The following is a 17586-nucleotide window of genomic DNA, read 5'->3' as shown; positions in this document are numbered from 1 at the left end:
TTGACCATTGTGACTACTGCTATTGTCCAGATTACGAACTCACTAACTATCAATCGTCATGTTTCTTCATCAGCCTCGAGCTACTTTACTTGGTGATGCCAGCCTGGGTACTCTTCTGGTATCCTGGGAACATCTGGAGTTGAGCATCGTCAACGTGCTGCAACTGCGGGCAGCCCAATACACTCAAGACGCTTCCCAGAGCCTGGTTCAATAAGTTGAAGACGCTAAGCGCGACATCTGGCTTGGCCTGAGCAGCAAACTGGTAGGCGAAGCAAGCGGCATTGTTGCCCTTGAGCAAGTCTCCAGCGTTGTAAACGCCTCCAGTAAGGTTGGTGACATCAACGCCAGTGAAAGTGTTGGTCTTGCCGAGGTTTCCGCCAACGTTGAGGAACTTGGGCTATATGGCACTCGTTAGCAATTGCTCGGAAGGATAAATATCAGGAAGTTGCTCTGCCATGTCATATACGTACGTGAAGAAGTGCAGCGTTGAGGAGATCCGATGCGAAGTAAGGGATCGAGTAAGGGTATGCGAGTGCGCGTTTGTACTGAGAATCATTGTTAGCTATCATTCCAGCGTCATTCTCTTGTGGTTTGACTCACCCAGTTGTCGGGAATCTTCTCTTGGCCTTGGTGTGCCACATATGAGCCCTGATTGCCGGTAATGCCGAACCACGATTTGATTGTGTCGTAGCTCAAGTAGCCGTAGGGGGCTTCAGCTGAATGGTTGGCCATGAAACGGTAGATGAATGTGTATCTGATGAATGAATTTAGCATATGTCGATGCTTGGAGACGACTTTACTTACGCTGCGGGCTGCACTGCCACACCGGTGAACGGTCCGTTGAAGAAGTAAGGGTTGTTGGCTGTACTTGTTAGCATGTTTCGCGTACTTTGGAGTTGTTATGTTCTATTGTACTCACCGATCTGGGTGTCGAATCTCTGTGAGCGGAAGGCAGTGAGACTCTCGAGCGTCACCTGACCACCGGGCGACGCGCTGATGAGTTGCTCGAACTGCTTAGCAACAGTCTTGTAGTCATTACCAGCCTCGTACAAATCGGGACGAGTCGGCGAGGCATCACTCTCATACCTGATAGCATGATTAGACTTTGCCACAGCGCTTAAATGATGCGATGCGTTACTCACTTGTTGTGCGAGCCAGAAAGGCCATTACCTAGACCAGAGAGGGGACCACCAATACCTGGGCCTGGTGTGCCACCGATCGACCACGACAAGCCATCGCCATCAACAGCGGCACCCAAAACCGCGAGGAAGGCAGCGAGATCAGTTCCCATGCCTACAACCTCCTCGGTGGTATCGATGAATTGTTGGATGGTAGCATAGCCACTGTGCGGCAGGAAGCCATGGTTTGCGAATGCGTTCAAGCTGTACACGATGTTAATAAACGGTGAGAATGAGCATCCAAAAGTGAGCCTTACCCGGGGCAGGGACCGCGCAGATCGTTCGGTCCTGGTGCAACATATTCGTGTCCACTACCTGCACTGACGTTGACGTACTGCTCTGCAGCATTGAAGATAGGCACGGGCTCAAATATAGCCTGAGCAGCAGCGGCACCAGCCTGTCTCTCTTGGAGGATATTGTCGGCACGAGCCTGAAGTTCCGGATGGAACTTGACAGCTTCTAGGACACTGGCAGGGAAGGCTGCCGCAAGAGGCGCGAGGCCGAACAGGACTTTGAGAGTGTTGGACATGATCGACTGATGGTAGAGTAGGTCGAAATGATCTTTGAAGGAAGGAGATGGTTTCTATCAAGCGATCTGCTCCTACCTTTATATATCTTCATGTCTGGTCTTGCTGATCATAAGGCACTTCCAGCGCAGACTCGCACGCATGACGATTCGTTGATGGATCTGCACTCCTCATGGTATGAAATGAAAATGATTTGCAACGTCGACAAAAAAGCTTGAGACATCGCGAGCAGTCGCGCATAACATCGCACCTCGGCGTGGTCTGCATTGGCGCTGCGTTGAAACGTTATGGGCCAGCGGTGATGATCAGCCTGAAGATCTCGCCCGCTTGGGTAAGGCGGCTTCCGCAAGGGTGGTCATGCTCCAATGAGCATTACTCTTATTGTACCTAGGCATTTCTGAAGACCCCGCACCCCGGATTTCGATACCCCAGACGACCCGAGCCACGGACATTTTGAGGTTAGGATAGGTTTGATTGGAAGGTGTCTCGATGTGGCGGATGGTTCAACTGTCCAAAAGCAATTGCCTTGGAAGCAAGCGTGGTCATCGAAGCTTGATGCGTCGATGACACGCGGTTCCTGCCGTCTCTCAATTCGGGGGGATTTCCGCGCTTGAAAACGTTCGATTCACGGGCGCATCATAAACCACTCGCCAATGAAGGCTCTCGAAATGACCATGTCGACATTCACGCAGCGATATCCAGTGCAGGGATCGACCGATTGAAGTTAACCACGTTGGTTGGAGCTTATACTTGCACGATTGGGCCGAGGTCGATTGAGCGATCTGCGCCTGTCTTCATACACAACACACTCAAGCAGGATAGGCCAAGACAGTGATATGAATGATCCTCGTGGGTGAAGCCTTCCGTGTAGTGAAGTTCTGTTGGGTTGTGATGCCATTGACGACCACGCTGCAACCTACATCGCCACACATCAATACTCAATTGAGTTGAGTCGGAGACAGTGCATAAGTAATCAGCGGGGAAATATAGCTGCATCGATCTTGATCAAATGAGAAGTAGGGCTAGCCTCCTGGGTCGTACTAGTCAGTGGTTGATACAATGAACTGTTGGCATATGTTGGCCACACGACGGACAAGAACACCGCCCTGCAAAATCTTGCCCGCAGGCTGAAGGATCGCTCGAACGGACGATTTCAGTGCAATACCCATTGATAGTAAAAGAGGAAGCATCACGCACACGCATGTCCTGGCAGATGGAAAGCCCGCTGCCATCACAGTTTTCGCAGCGCTGTTCATGCCTAAGACTCCTGTGGAAGTGTCGCATGCCATGCCGGAAGCCACCCAGGACGCAACTATGGAGGGTTTACGCCAGAACTTTCAAACATTATGGATGACCTATTGCGCTGTTCAAGCTTGTGCTTGTCGAAGTTGCCACAGACTTTGTGTTCGACTTGAGTGTCACCGAGGAAGTTGTAGCCCCAGACCTTGTCATGCTAACGATGATCATTTCAGCGCCGGACAACGTAATGGCAATTGGTCGTCGTAGAGGGTGTGGCGGCGTCAGAAGTGAAGTTTTTCCAACGTTCTTGCTGTATGCTGTCTGGTCGTTGTATAATTTGGACTCGTTGCCACTTGCCGATGCTGACCTCGATCGCAATGCCAGCGTCGACGTCAAGCTTGACGCCTAGGTAGTACTGGTCATGCCCGTTGAGCTTGGAGTAGCCGACCGAATGTCTGATCTTGTACTCCAGAAGTTTCTATCAGCAGTGATCCATCGGGTTGTGGCTGACATGCAAGCAGAGGTTACAGAGATGTATGTGCAGACATTCTTCCTCGGGTTGTACTTGGTGTGTTTACCTGCGCTGATGAGTTGAAACACTTCAAGAGTGATGCGGTGCTTCACTCAAACTCTTCGCCTGTCAGGAGATCGTGATGATTTCTAATATGTAAGCCGATGATCGCCAGATTAGTACTGTGGTCGGGACGATCAACGAAGATATCATGCTGCTGTGTGCCTTATTGTTCTTCTTTAGTGACACTTGAGCTTTGACATGAGCTGGCCCAGAATTCGGCTGTTTGTGAGAATGATACGGTTCTACAGGTGTTTCTCGGACAGATCTCTCTGAAGGGTCGCCTTATCTCAAAGCTTGAATGCGGGCTTGGCGTTTATCTTCGGGTCCAATTCAGCCGATATATTGCCGTGTTTCTAGAGGTTTTTCTTTTGCTCTATTGTATCGCCTTTCATGCTAAGATGATGACCGAATTCTCACAGGATGCCCAGAAGTCGTGTTGCTAACAATGGTATCGATTCCAGCGACGACGCAATAATGAGGTAGCAAGAATAAATCCCCTGTTGTTCTGTATAAGGCTGAGATATAATTACTGTTCAGAACCGACAAAAAACTCCGCAATCGTGTTGCTCAACAAGCTTTTCGAGAAAGACACGCCACGTATGTTCGGGATCTTGAGCGTCGTCTCGAGCAGGCAAGTCAAAGTGAGGATGAGCGAGTGGCAAAATTGATAGCTGAAAATGTTATGCTGCGATCGTTGTTGACGCGAGCCCGTGACAACATCAACCATACCATGGCTGCTCAGAATCGCACGCTAGATGCAGTCTCGGCGGCTTTGACTGAGACCGACAAGTCGGGAAGTCACGAAGGAATGGTCACAGATAGGAGCTCTCCGCAAGACGAAGGAGCAGCTTCCGCGTCAGTAGGTATCGGGCGCGGTATAGCTTTATCAAGTGAACCCGCGGAGCAAAACTCTTCTGCTCTCGTGAGTACTTCGCAAGACGAGGCGCCCGAAGTGTACTTTCAGGACGACCTTGCGATGCTCTCGGAAGAAGCAATCGTGGCAGAGAACATCAGCATGCTAGTGCCCAATCTCACCTCAGAAGGAATCGACTGCATCCCGGCACCTGTAATGTCAAGCACTGTTACGAGCCAAGATCCAATTGCTGTGCAATTAAATTGGCCAGAGGATACTTTGGCGACCAACTTTGTCTCATCATCTTTGAATGCCCGTCCGACGCATGATCACCAATCCTGGACCCAAGAGTTCGGACAGGACGACCTGATGGCCGATCTTGAGAGGCAACGTATTTCTCCATACAACCAGTTGTCAAATATCTGGTCGCACGAATATCAGATGGGCCCACCAGTGTATCGCGAGGTGCTTGCCCGTGTTCCACAATTTGGTCATGAACTTATCATCACAAATTCTAATTTCTCTGACCATTTGGATGCCATCAAAAACTGTTTCGGTCGTCTGAGATATATGAACCAGCTTACGGTCCTAGACTATACGCGGTATGTAGAGTTTGAGCTGCTGGAGATTCAGTCAACTGATATGTACAGATTTTTCAAGTCTGTTTCAGTGACCTTGTCCTTGTTCAACAGCCTAGCAAGACCTGAAGTCCTTGGTTGGTATGCGCCGACAAAGTATTATCAACATATTGCTGGAGTTGCCATGTGGCAAATCAGACCTTGCCGAGAGACATATATCAAACTTGCTACACGATACCGGCCAACAGCTCTGCAAATGATGGAAACTTATCCAGCTGTCATCGATTGGTGCCCATTTGCCTCCGTCCGGGATCGGCTTATCACTCTCCATGCCGCCAATCCTCGTATTGACAGCATCGTTTGCGACATGGCTACATCATACGTTGTCGAAGCCGACTTGAGCGACCTCGTGCAAAGCGGCAGCCAATCAAGACGATGTTTCTTACGAGTTTGGGATATCATCCAAAGCATGGGCCGCGAGGCAGGGGATGAGAGGCGATTTCCTCATGCACAAGAATATCGGCTCCCAGCGCCCACTGCGGCTTCGCTTTTCACCAAAGAATATGCAGGACAGGTGTTTCAGAAGCTTCACATGGATGAGGGCATCGCGCTTTATAAGCTCGATCCTGCATTCTTCTTACAATACCCTGAGCTCCTTGGTGACGATCATGATATTATCGGCCAAGGCATCGCAATCCTGCCTGATGTCCAGACCACACTTCCTGGACCAAGCAGACTTGATGAGACAATGCTGACCACGTACAAACACTTTACGTCATGGTCAATCGATGTACTTTCTCAAGACTAAACTTGACAGCTAGACACATTATTGTTACAATGTTGTTTCTGAGACCGAATTCACTTACACTGCTGCGCAGCTTGGCAGAATGGACTTCGCTGTCTAATCTGAGGACCAAATGCTATGAAGAAAAACGGAACAGGAATCAGCGCCACGGCTGCGAAAGCGAGGATGCTCGTAGCCCAGCCAATACCCAGGTTGGCGTACATAACATCTTGAGCTAGAGGTAGTACTGCTCCTAAGATACTCCTTGCGCAGCTAGCTGCGGCTAGAGCACTAGCCGAGTATATACCGTACGAGTCCGTCAAATAGTTGAAGAGGGCTATGAGGACTAGGTTGAAAGCAATGCCGAAGGGTAAACCAGACATCATTGGTACGATCCAGTGAAATGACGACTTCGAAGTCCAGCCGAGCCAAAAGAGTGATGCTACAAGCAGCGCTCCACCCACGCAAGCTAGTGGGAGTCTGCGATATTCCTCCTTGGTGGCCCATCTCTTTCCCTTTTGCATCTGCTTCTCTCGAAATCGATCGTACGCCATGCATAACGGCATTGTTACGATTGTGCCTACGCCAATGGGTATGAAGGCTAAGCCTGACGTCTTGTGGTCCATGCCATAAACCGTACGGAATATGTAAGGGTATGCTGCAAAGAAAACAAAAAGAATGGCGAAAACAAGTGCGCAGTATAAGGACGAGAAAAACACAATCGCCTCTGTGGCAAACAACTCGACTGGTCTCTTGGTCGAGGTCAAAAGAATGATGCTGAGACTTCTCTCGTCCAGATCTTTATTCGATACAAGAACTCGGCACGACGTACTACATCGCGCTCTATGGGCTTGGATTTGTTCGAGGACTGGCACATAGGTTTCGGGTACGAACAACATCCCCACGAAGGCAATTGCGGCAAGGGCCGCGACCAGGACGAAAGATATACGCCAGTTGTCGTACGCCACATACCCAAATATGGTCGGACCTAAGACGGTGCCCATTGTGGTACCCTACGGTGGAAGTCAGCACGGATACTCGCTGATGCGCTCGGACTGACCATAGTATAAGCAGCTGTGGCCGTCCCTCGGGAGCCAGGGTCCGGATATATGTCTGCGTAGACACCGCCAATGACGGAAATTGGTGCAGAGCCGCCCATGCCCGCGAAGAACCTGAAGACCAGGAGAGCCGTGTAGCTTGGACTAAAGATGCAGGCCAAAGACATCACGAAGAAGAGTCCGCTTGTCGACAACAATAACTGCTTGCGTCCGAAGTGTTCACTCATTGGCGCGAATATCAAGGGTCCGATGATATAACCCGCAAGGTAGGTTGTTGAAATCAAGATTTGCTGCAGTGGCTCGGTGATTTCGAAGTGTGCCGCGATGTAGAATGACGAGCCACCTGGCAGACTAGAGGAGAGAGTGCTGTTGAACATGAGCAGCCCAACGGTCAGGGCGACATAGAGCTTTCTGGTCTGCCGTTGAGTCAGTCAGACGCATGTTTCAAGGAGCGACTTCGTCTCATTGCAGACCTTCGAGAACCGATGAGGATGTAGACGGTCTTTGTCCAGGAGAACGATTTTTCTGGCTTCACAAGAGTGAGCGGAATTGTCATGTGCTTCGAGCTCCATGACAATGGTATCTGGACTGTCCAATATTGATTCGTTCGTGGCTCCAGTCGAGTGGCAGACCTAATTCCTCAAGAAAAAGGGGTGGAACATGTTCAAAGTAATCAACTCCGCGACATCGGCATATGATCCCTTAAGATCCCAAGAACCACTCTGTTACGTGAGTGTGTACGGCACTAAGCGTTCCGAGTCCGGCCTTACGCTTTTAGACCGAGACAACTTACCAATATCTTGTTACCTAAACACGGAAAGCCATTATTCTGGCTAGATCGGACGAAAGCTCCATGCATTTTGGAAAGTCTACCCTTAACTCTGTTACTCAGTTTAACCTAGTGAAACAGGAACGACACAGAAACTGTGGACCAAACTACCAATAAACACGCAAACTCTGATCTCGCGATTTCCAGGCTCCATGTAAGCTACACAGGCGGCACCAAGACTGACCCTCTCAATGTCTGCGTAGCAGTACCACCAAGCCGCACTTCCTCGACGGCTCTTTTCCCTCTCTCGTTAATCGTGACGACTACATAAACGCTGATTTCGCTCTGTCGTCCAAATTCAACACCTTGTGTAATGCTGACGTGTAGTTCCATCTCTTTGTATTCGTGAAGAGCAAAGTATGAACCCAACGCCGCAGCTGCAGCGCCCGTGGCTGGATCCTCGAAGTTGTTTTCCATCATGCGTGTTCGCAATGCAACGTGCCTTCTTCGGTCAGGCGTGACTGAAGAAGAAAGAACAACGTAGTAGTAACGTGCCATATACGTGTTTTTCCAACCAGCATCGAGTAATTCATTGGTAACGCTAAAGGCTGAGGCTCCTGGATAGACAAGAGAGAGTTGTTCGAGAGTCTCAAGCCTTATCAGTCCAAAATTCATACCACTCACGATGCTGAAAATAGGTGCCGCAAGTTCTGCTTGCCGAACAGCAGGATCGGAATGAAGTTGAACAGTTTGAAGCTCGCTCGGGACATGGGCCGTAGTTTTGTGATGTAGATGGGTATTGTGTGGTATGCTTACGCCGACTCGGCCGGGACCATCAGTGTGAATGGCGATGGGTCCAGCTTTTGTTATGAGGGTATCCACACCAAGAGCTTGTAAATAGACGGCGGTACCGACAGCTACGTTGTATCAGTCGTGCGCGATCGGCTCGAGGCTTGGGTGACTGACTTGGGTGCCCTGCGAAGGGTAATTCGAGCGTAGGCATGAAGATATCAATCTTACGGTGACTCACATTCTGGTCACCATACAGATTTTTGTCCAGATCTTGAACAAAGACGGTTTCTGACAAGTTGAGTTCCCGCGCAATTGTTTGCTTTTGCGCTTGCGTCAGAGCAGCGTGGGTGGTCGAGGGCGGCGGCAGATGCACAATGGCAAGCGGATTGCCCTTGAATGGTGTCTCAGTGAAAACGTCCAGATAGACGAACTCAAGACACTCTGCCATGATGTGCGCGTGTGAATGTGTTGAGGTTCGAAGACGAATTGTAATCTGACTGTGTCTTTCGGGAAGCTTGCCGAAAGTGGCATTCCAGGATGTGTGACAAATCGAAGTTTAGTAAGATATTTCAAGGAGCGTCGAACTCTTTCAAGGCATCAGGTTTCCGGAGGGTATGAAATATCGACTTCTGTTCAAATTGTTCTGGGATGTGGTATTGCTATCTAAGCCTGCACGGCGGTACACTCCATCTCGACGTCGGTCCCCCAGGGCAATGTCTTGACAGCTACGCAGCTTCCACGGGGATCAGCTTCTTTTCAATGGACAGTAAACACGATTCGACTCACGTGCGGCAAGGCTTTTTGTTTGGGAAATACTCAACGTATACCTCATTCATAGCTGCAAAATCGTCCATGTTCGAAAGATAGACATTGAGCTTCACCACATTGTCCAATGAGGTTTTGGCAGCTTCGAGCACTGCCGAAAGATTTTTGAGGACTTGATGCTAGAAATGGATTAGATGAGTGCCGTGACAACGTTTAGGACTACAAATCAGCGTACTGTACGATCTTTGATGTCGCCTTGTATGATTTCGCCGTCTTTGGGATCGATGGCAATGGTGCCGGAGCAGAAGACTAGGCCGTTGACCACGATAGCCTGGCTGTATATTGCGGGAAGTGACGGTGCCCTATCGGTCACAATGACTTGTTTGCTCGACATCTCGAAGGGGTGATCGAGCATGCGACGTGACCAGAGATGGGGAAAGGATTGGTAATACACACACACATCTAGACTGCAAGATCTGTACTTATATGGAGCAGAAGCTTCCTCACTGTTGCTGACAAACGCATAGAGCAGCCAAAGAAACGTGTTCGTCGCATACATTCGTCTACATGCTCGAAATCGGGTTCTTACGTGATCGGAGGTTTGTCACGAGCCTGAAAAAATCGTTTCGATCTTCCCCACGTTCTATAACACAGGAGATCAAGCAAGCGTCCTTGGGAAACGCCCTAATTCATAAGCAGATAAACATATCGAGAGCTGTACTTTGGCAGTCACATCATTGGTGACGGTGCGAGTCAGAGATCTGGTCGCTGCACTCGCGCGCCCAGTCGATCTTACGAAGCGTGAATGTGATACGAGTAAATTAGAGCAGCATATGTTGTCTCTCAAGCCCGACCATCCGTGGTTTGTATACCTCTCGGCCCCTGTCTGAAGTCATCTCATTCTGCGTCGGGATCGTCGTAGTATGTCAATCTTGCCCTGACAGCCTCTGGAATTTCAGGATCGATGAGGCCATCCGGTATCGGTTGATCGTTCTGAACAAAGTTGTTGATCAGATCTTCTCTTTGAATATATGTTCGTAGCGCTGGCTGTATCCTTTTGCCCTGGAACATTCCCAGACGTGGGCCAATGCCCCTGCTCGTGTCTCTCTTGCTTTTCAGCTCCTGCATCATCAAGAACTCTAGGTGGCTCATGTTTCTGATCTGCACCAGCAAGGCCAAAGGGCTTTGCTGTCCTTCAGGATCATCGTCCTCCTCGGGGAAGTCAACATCTAGCTCACGCAGCACGAGCCAACGTAGACTCCCTTGTTGATCTCTCAGAAAGTGCAACAGGAACTCCATGTCCACACAGCATTTGGAAAGCGAGACTTCCCGAAGGCCAGTAGTGTAGAAACATGCATCGAGAATTGAACCACAGTCATGTAAAAAGTCATTGTCGAACCTGGCTTTGCGTTGTGAATCAATGTCTTCGGATGCATCTGCGCCCAAAGTACTAAACACAAAGCGCGGACCATGGGTATTTAGAAGCACACTCGATGCTGTGCCTGCTGATGGTATATGACTGACGAATGTCAATGACTTTCCCGGTATGATCAGTCTTTCCGGCATGAGCGAAAATCCCTGGGAGGGCGCAGCAATGCTGAGGAAGTCATCAATAGCGCCATCAAGCCTATGTGTTGAGTCTTGTTCAATTCCCCACAATGGAAATGAAACTTGGTCGCATAGATTCATCTGCATTCGAGATATTGAGTATTCTGCTTGATGGGCTGCCTGACAGATCGAGCGAAATGTTCGTCCAGCATCTGGGCGCAGAAAGCTGAAGTCACGCAGATCGCCAAAACAGATGTCGAATCCATAGCCTTTCTGCAATAGTACATCCATGCTTTCCATAGTGTCCTTCCTCTCCAACTTAGCAAGGTCGTCATGTATGCCAAGTCTGACGCTAATGCTGTGGCTATTGAGGCGCCTCAAAGCTTCGGAAAGCATAGCTACATGTTCGTTCCGATCGATGAATTGTGCCTGTGCCTTAGCACGAGCCTGTAGCTTCTCGGACAACTTGTCATGATATGGAAGATAATGTGTTCCAAAGGTTATGCTCTCGATATGTTGGCCGAGCACCGGATGATCTACCAAGTCAAGTATGCTTCGAAGGCTGTACTCGCAGAGGACGAGGGAGAGGTTACTAAGATATGCTTCAGCAAACCGCTTATTGAAGATAGTACAGAGATCTCGGCAAGTCGTGCGGAGAGCTTTCAAATCGTTGTCGTCCACGAATTCGCGGATGACATCCATCACTTCTGGTGGTATAGCCAAAAGTCGTGCCATGGTGTTCGATATCGTCAACTTCAGAATTGACCAGAATTGTGACGAATAGAATGCAAGGGGCACAACGTGAGCTCGGTCCGCCTGATTGACTCCACCCTGACGCGCCGCCGACCACCCGCCTGCCGTTCCTTGCTTCTCTCGACACAAACCTTCGTCCAGCCACTTTCTGTTCTGTCGGACGTCATGAGTCTTCTACTGGCTTTGCCTGCGGAGATATTAGATCTGGTATTGGACCACTTGGACTGTGAGAGTCTTACCTATCTGCGACTCGTTTCTAGGAAAGCATACATCTCCGCAACTGCCGTTTTTGGTCGTAAACACATAGGAACGCTCCGTCCGATCTTTACCTCAGACTGTTTGGAGGCTTTAGTCGCGATCTCAGAAAGCCCATTCTTGCGTCACTATGTGAAGGGCATCTCTTTTGCATCTTATGCCCTCAAACAGGACAGTAGTGCACTGCAAGTCGTCATTTCCCAACATTGTCATGAAGACAGAAAATGGATGATTCGCAGACACGAAGACTGCTCTCAAAGGCGAAGCAAGCTGATTGGATCTGGCCAACATATCGAGCTGATTGCACAGGCTCTGACCAACTTCATGACTGCGCGAGCTCCGCTTACTTTGGGAATATTCGACATTGAGCTCAACAACAGTGACAGAATACCTATCGATAAAGGATGGGGAGCAGACATGTTCTACGGTGACCTTTTCGAACTCGATGTTTGGCACACCGATGGCGGTAACGCTTTGAATGCGGTCGTCTTGGCCGCCAACCTCAGCAACTATCCCATGGAGTCCATCGAAATAGACGCTTGCGCGTGTATGACAGTCCCAATGGGCATGGGAGGGTCATGGACAGCCGAGACCCCTCGAGTCGATCGTATACTGACAAACATTCTTGCCGACGCCAATTATGGCAACTTGAATTCGAGTATCCATGTGAAAACCACGCCTGTTGAAGATGAACACATGACTTCACGCCTCTCCATAGAATGGCAGACCCGTCGACTCTCCTTTGAGGCCTTACAGCGCTACGGAGAGACCGAGTTCCCACGCTTCAAGGGGATCGCCGACCTGGGCTCGCTATCAACCGTACTCGGGAAAAACACGTTCCGTGAAATTGACCTGTCTCACTGTGTGGTGGAGGCATACTTTCTGTTCATCTTCCTCCAGGCTCATGCTGGAACTCTTGATCGTTTGAGATTGTTCCAAGTTGAATTCCGTCGACCCCGCCTACGTGGCCGGCTTCGCGCAGGCATGTCTCCACAGAGCTTCTTTGATTTCATGAGGAATAGGCTCATACGCTTGAACCATGTCGAGCTGGATGGTCTCGAAGCTCGTGCCGAAGGTTGGCCGACGCACATGTTTACAGAGGGACAAGTTCTGGTCGGCAGAGAGCAGATCGAGACGTTGCTCAAGCTCTAGAGATACTAGCAAGAGAAGTAACGCGGATCAGACAATGCCATGCATAGTTTGCATCTTTCACATTGGCCGATCATCCACTATCCATCGGTTTACATATACGTCAGCGATTTTCAGTCTTTTGCGTGGCTCCTGCCTGTGTGAAAGAACTAGACGCACTGATCCTACCCTCTAGGCTGGCATTTTCCTTTCTTCTGGAGAACATCACACACTCGAAATCCGATCACTCCAGGTCTCTGCCCTTTTGAGGTTTCTCCTTTCAATAGACCAGTTACTTGCACATCTCTTCTGTTCTCCACGTTTGATCTTTGTGGGAAGATGCGACGGCACAGAATCTCGCGTCATCGACAGTTTTCCCAAGGTCATTGTGATCTTGCCGAATCAAGATTGTTTCTTCCGAAGATTGCTGGGCGCTATCCCACCTGCTCATGATTACAAGCATACACATGGAATGCGTGTTGCTGATCGAGGAGTAGTGAGGTGAAGAAGGGGCAAAAGAACATGGAAAGGCAGGTCCACATCTAGCTGATACATATAGTGAGAAATCGCGGTATCAACTTGAAAGTCATGGTGTGTAGCTGCTCATCATAAGCATGAGTCCCATCCTGCATACTTCCACGCATCCGCAATACTTAGCGTAACATCTCCATCTTCCATCACACGGACTTGTGATTGACGAAGCGGCTAAGGCGATGGACTTTGCGTTCTCAAAGTCTTCCTTCCTCTTGGTTGAATCATTTCTCCTCCGAACGCTAACATGATCTTTCATCAATTGAACACGCAAATTGCAGTACCTTTAGTCTGGAGAATCTCCTTGCTAATGCTTTTGCAACCTCTACTACTCTACCAGTCATCAGTGTAGTTTATCTCCCCATGTATCATTGTTTTTGCTCACACCAAGTTTGTATATAAGATTTCGTCTTTTTGCAGGTCCCGAGTTTTCTCTCTGTCCTAAGATCATCATTCCGTAGATGTCGTCAAAGATGTCTAGTTTCGATGCGAGTAGAGCCGAGAATCAGACAGGCCTCTTTCAGAGCAAGCTATGAGGAAGGACGACCATCTTCTGCAGCATCGTCCAAAGGAAGAGCAATGTACTCCCAATTGCGCCTTCCTTGATAATACAAAAAACGGTGTGATAGCATGAGCGCGATGATCTTCGACCACGTCACATGCGAAATGCAGGTAAGAAACATATGCTACTTATGTTGAATTATGTTTGAAAAGAAGTACTCTTCACCCTTGTTCCCTTTCACGTCTCGAAGAATCCTACGAAAAGACCCCAGTCTATCATTGTGATCATCATGCACCGTTCTGCTTGATCTTCTGAGGCTCAACGTTCCAGATCATCTCAGCGTATTCCTCGATACAGCGATCAGCAGTGAAGAAACCCATGCGAGCAACTGCAAGGATGGTCTTGTGGAGCCAAGCTTCCTGGTCCTTGAAGGCCTCGTCAATGGTATCCTGAGTCTTGCAGTATGCCTCAAAGTCAGCAGAAGTCAACCAGTGGTCGTGGTTGACAACAGTGTTGGTCAGCGCCGAGAACTCATCAGAGTGACCGAACATGCCGCTGTGAATGGCATCGAAGACCTTCTGGAGACCTTCATCGATCAAGACGCCTTCGTAGGTGTGTTGATGGCGAATGTCTTCAACATCTTCGGCCAAGTTACCGAACAAGAAAATGTTGTCCTCGCCAATCTCTCTGGTGATCTCAATGTTTGCACCATCACAAGTTCCGATGATGAGACCTCCGTTGAGGACGAACTTCATGTTGGAGGTACCAGAAGCCTCGGTACCAGCAGTGGAAATGTGCTCACTAATGTCGGAAGCTGGGGCGATGATCTCACACTTCGAGACATTGTAGTCCTCAATGAAGATGACCTTCAAAGCATCACCAATCTCAGGATCGTTGTTGACCACTCTGCCAACTTCGTTGACAAGATGAATGATGCACTTGGCCATCCAGTATCCAGGAGCAGCCTTGCCACCAAAGATGGAGACTCTGGGCTGCATCTTCTTTCTCTCTTCGGGAGACATGGCCTTAAGAGCCAAATAGCGGTGAATGACACCGAAGATGTTGAGTTGCTGACGCTTGTACTCGTGGATACGCTTGACCTGAATATCGAAAAGAGCTGCTGGGTTGACAGACACTCCGGTTGTCTCCTTGATATACTTGGCAAGGCGTGTCTTGTTGGCGTACTTGATGTCTTGGAATGCCTTGCGGAACTGCTTGTCATCGGCATATGCCTCAATCTTGTGCAAGAGGGTGAGATCCTTCAAGAAGTCATAGCCACCAAGCTTGGAAGCGATGAGCTCAGACAACTTGGGGTTGGCTTGATGCAGCCAGCGGCGAGGGGTGATACCGTTGGTGACGTTAGTGAACTTGTCTTGGCCGTAGATCTTGACAAAGTCCTTGAAGATAGTGGTCTTGATCAAATCGGAGTGCAACTCTGCCACACCGTTGACCTTGTGAGAGCCAACAATGGCAAGGAAAGCCATACGGATCATCTTGGGGTTCGATTCCTCAACGATGGAGACCCGAGAAAGCATGTCGCGGTCCTTAGGGAAGGTACGCTCGACGTATTGCAGGAAGTGCAAGTTGATCTCGTAGATGATCTCCAGGTGACGGGGAAGCAAATGCTGAATCAACGGGACAGACCACTTTTCCAGAGCCTCGGCCATGACGGTGTGGTTGGTGTAGCCAAAGGTGTTGACAACAATGCTCCATGCAGTATCCCAGTCAAGACCTTCTTCATCAACCAAGATGCGCTGGAGCTCAGGGATGGCAAGTGTCGGGTGAGTATCGTTAAGCTGAATGGCAATCTGGTTGGGGAACTCCTTCCAAGCCTTCTTCGACTTCTTGAAACGGCGGACAATGTCGTGGAGCGAGGCAGCGCACCAAAAGTACTGTTGCTTGAGACGAAGCTCCTTGCCACGATCAAGGCTGGAAACGTGTCAGTACATAGGACATCGTTGAGCAGAATCAACTTACTTGTCGTTGGGGTAAAGCACAGCAGAAATGGTCTCGGCTCTCATCTGATCATGAACAGACTGCTCATACTCGCCAGAGTTGAACTTCTGGAAGTCGAACTCGCCACTGGCAGCTTTGCTAGACCACAGGCGCAGATTGTTTGTGGTAGGAGTGTTGTATCCGGGAATAGGTACGTCGTAGGCGTTGGCAGTTACTATCTCGCCATTCTCCCAGACTGATACCTGTCTTCCGTTCTCATCATTGTACTTGCGGACATGTCCGTAGAATTGGATGTCAACTGTGACATCGTGTCTGGGGAATTCCCAGGGGTTGAAGTCAAGCCAGTAGTCAGGAACTTCGACTTGGTAGCCATTGATGATCTCCTGCTTGAAGATACCATATCTGTATCTCAGACCATAGCCCCAGGCGGGGTAGTCGAGCGAGGCAAGACTGTCCAGGAAGCAAGCTGCTAGACGGCCAAGACCACCGTTACCGAGAGCTGCATCACGCTCGATGCCAATGACATCTTCCATGCGGAAACCGAGATCGGCGAGACCCTCTGCGTGGATGTGTCAACATAACATCTACGATCGACAAGTGTAAAGGACATACCTCTTGCAACATCCTTCAGACCGACGTTGAGCATGGCGTTGTCCAATGCTCTTCCCATCAGAAACTCGAGAGAGAGATCTACGTTTGTAAGTAGATGCGTGAGCGGAAGTTAAAGCGAGCTTACAGTAGACACGCTTCTGATCAGCAAAAGTATGGCTTTGCTGCGTCTTGTTCCAGTCAATGATCAGGCGGTCGCGGAACGCCAGAGCGGTTCCGCCATAGGCAGCACTGCAGACCGAATCAGCTTTATCCATCAAGGTGACGGTACTACTGACCCTTCATCGCAGTTGTATAGGGAACGAGCAAGGGTAGTCTCGATGTGACGAATTGCGGCAGCCTGACAATGCAATCAGATGTGTGTTCGACAGGTGTTTCTGGAAGCCTTTTGTACCTCAAAATCCTCCTTGTTACTGAATCCTGCAGCACTCTGTTTGGGTCAGTGGCGGCTCGGGCGATACGAGGACGATTGGGCGGGATCATACATGTTTCTTCCAGCTAAAGATTGAAGGTCAGTCGAGGGTACTGTAGGTAGATTGCTCTGTCAACGCACGCGGTCTTTTGCTCATCTGGGATCTCAGCCTCGACGCTCTTGATATCCGAAGCACCAAAGCCGGTAATTGTACGCTTGTGCTTGGGTCTTGTGATGCCAGCAGGCCCAATGGGACCCGAGAGCTCAGCAACTGGTGCCGAAGTCGACGGTCTACGCGAGCGGGAAGCGGTCGCCGTGGTAGCCATGATCGTAATGCTTTGGCGTGTGTAAAGGAGGGGCTGGTTTGAGGAAGATGAGGGGTAGCTTCCTGCAAGTCGAAGTGCTGGCTGAGAGGAGACGGTTGACAGGGGAAAGAAGGAGGAGAAGGTGGGAAGGAAGTGAAGACGTTCACGACTCTCAACGACTCCGGAGCTTTGGATCTGCTGCCGTAGGTGGCTGCTGCTGCTCTCGCTGAAGGGCGGGTAGGAAGAGCTGCAGCACTGTTGGGTTCCCCCGAGAATGGTTGCTGATGCGGGGTAGCTAGGGAACTCGCGCGTCTGGCGTGATCTAGAGCCGCTCGGAAGCTGAAGCCGAAACCTTCCCGAATCACCTCTGTTTGTTGACAGCCGTTCCACATGCACCAGTCACCTTGAGCACCCATGTGTAGTGCTTGAATGGCTCATGTTGAGCTTGGAATTACTCGAGCTAGCTTCTC

The 17586-nt window shown here is 49.8% G+C and overlaps 7 protein-coding genes across 7 annotated transcripts; 1 reads left to right on the top strand and 6 right to left on the bottom strand.

Moving 5' to 3' along the window:
- Positions 1–85: 85 nt before the first annotated feature.
- AUEXF2481DRAFT_27029 (uncharacterized protein) lies at positions 86–1707 on the bottom strand (the record flags this gene model as incomplete). The annotated part of the gene is made up of 7 exons (XM_013490768.1): positions 86–397; positions 471–545; positions 601–754; positions 805–862; positions 920–1086; positions 1143–1382; positions 1436–1707. 7 exons carry the CDS (start codon positions 1705–1707, stop codon positions 86–88), a joined length of 1278 nt encoding a protein of 425 aa, XP_013346222.1.
- A 2231-nt stretch (positions 1708–3938) lies between these two features.
- On the top strand, positions 3939–5757 carry AUEXF2481DRAFT_27028 (uncharacterized protein; the record flags this gene model as incomplete). Its single annotated transcript, XM_013490767.1, has 2 exons — positions 3939–3997; positions 4056–5757. 2 exons carry the CDS (start codon positions 3939–3941, stop codon positions 5755–5757), a joined length of 1761 nt encoding a protein of 586 aa, XP_013346221.1.
- A 25-nt stretch (positions 5758–5782) lies between these two features.
- AUEXF2481DRAFT_540036 (uncharacterized protein) lies at positions 5783–7571 on the bottom strand. Its single transcript, XM_013491037.1, has 3 exons — positions 7265–7571; positions 6794–7207; positions 5783–6746 (listed from the first exon to the last, which is right to left on the bottom strand). Exons 1-3 carry the CDS (start codon positions 7361–7363, stop codon positions 5808–5810), a joined length of 1452 nt encoding a protein of 483 aa, XP_013346491.1. The 5' UTR covers positions 7364–7571; the 3' UTR covers positions 5783–5807.
- Positions 7572–8330: 759 nt separating this feature from the next.
- On the bottom strand, positions 8331–8907 carry AUEXF2481DRAFT_539820 (uncharacterized protein). The gene is made up of 2 exons (XM_013491036.1): positions 8591–8907; positions 8331–8477 (listed from the first exon to the last, which is right to left on the bottom strand). Exons 1-2 carry the CDS (start codon positions 8798–8800, stop codon positions 8427–8429), a joined length of 261 nt encoding a protein of 86 aa, XP_013346490.1. The 5' UTR covers positions 8801–8907; the 3' UTR covers positions 8331–8426.
- Positions 8908–9015: 108 nt separating this feature from the next.
- AUEXF2481DRAFT_63115 (uncharacterized protein) lies at positions 9016–9511 on the bottom strand (the record flags this gene model as incomplete). Its single annotated transcript, XM_013490955.1, has 3 exons — positions 9016–9085; positions 9139–9296; positions 9353–9511. 3 exons carry the CDS (start codon positions 9509–9511, stop codon positions 9016–9018), a joined length of 387 nt encoding a protein of 128 aa, XP_013346409.1.
- A 503-nt stretch (positions 9512–10014) lies between these two features.
- On the bottom strand, positions 10015–11400 carry AUEXF2481DRAFT_2593 (uncharacterized protein; the record flags this gene model as incomplete). The annotated part of the gene is made up of 1 exon (XM_013490648.1): positions 10015–11400. One exon carries the CDS (start codon positions 11398–11400, stop codon positions 10015–10017), a length of 1386 nt encoding a protein of 461 aa, XP_013346102.1.
- A 2254-nt stretch (positions 11401–13654) lies between these two features.
- AUEXF2481DRAFT_539162 (glycosyltransferase family 35 protein) lies at positions 13655–17386 on the bottom strand. Its single transcript, XM_013491035.1, has 8 exons — positions 16953–17386; positions 16885–16897; positions 16794–16829; positions 16678–16739; positions 16527–16630; positions 16403–16480; positions 15812–16349; positions 13655–15763 (listed from the first exon to the last, which is right to left on the bottom strand). The coding sequence occupies exons 1-8, from the start codon at positions 17135–17137 to the stop codon at positions 14122–14124; spliced, it is 2658 nt and encodes an 885-aa protein (XP_013346489.1). The 5' UTR covers positions 17138–17386; the 3' UTR covers positions 13655–14121.
- Positions 17387–17586: the final 200 nt, after the last annotated feature.

Source organism: Aureobasidium subglaciale, assembly GCF_000721755.1.
Source record: "Aureobasidium subglaciale EXF-2481 unplaced genomic scaffold scaffold_4, whole genome shotgun sequence".
NCBI classification, from domain to species: Eukaryota; Fungi; Ascomycota; class Dothideomycetes; order Dothideales; family Saccotheciaceae; genus Aureobasidium; species Aureobasidium subglaciale.
Note: the sequence above shows the minus strand (reverse complement) of the source record. Positions and strands in the feature narration are given on the sequence as shown.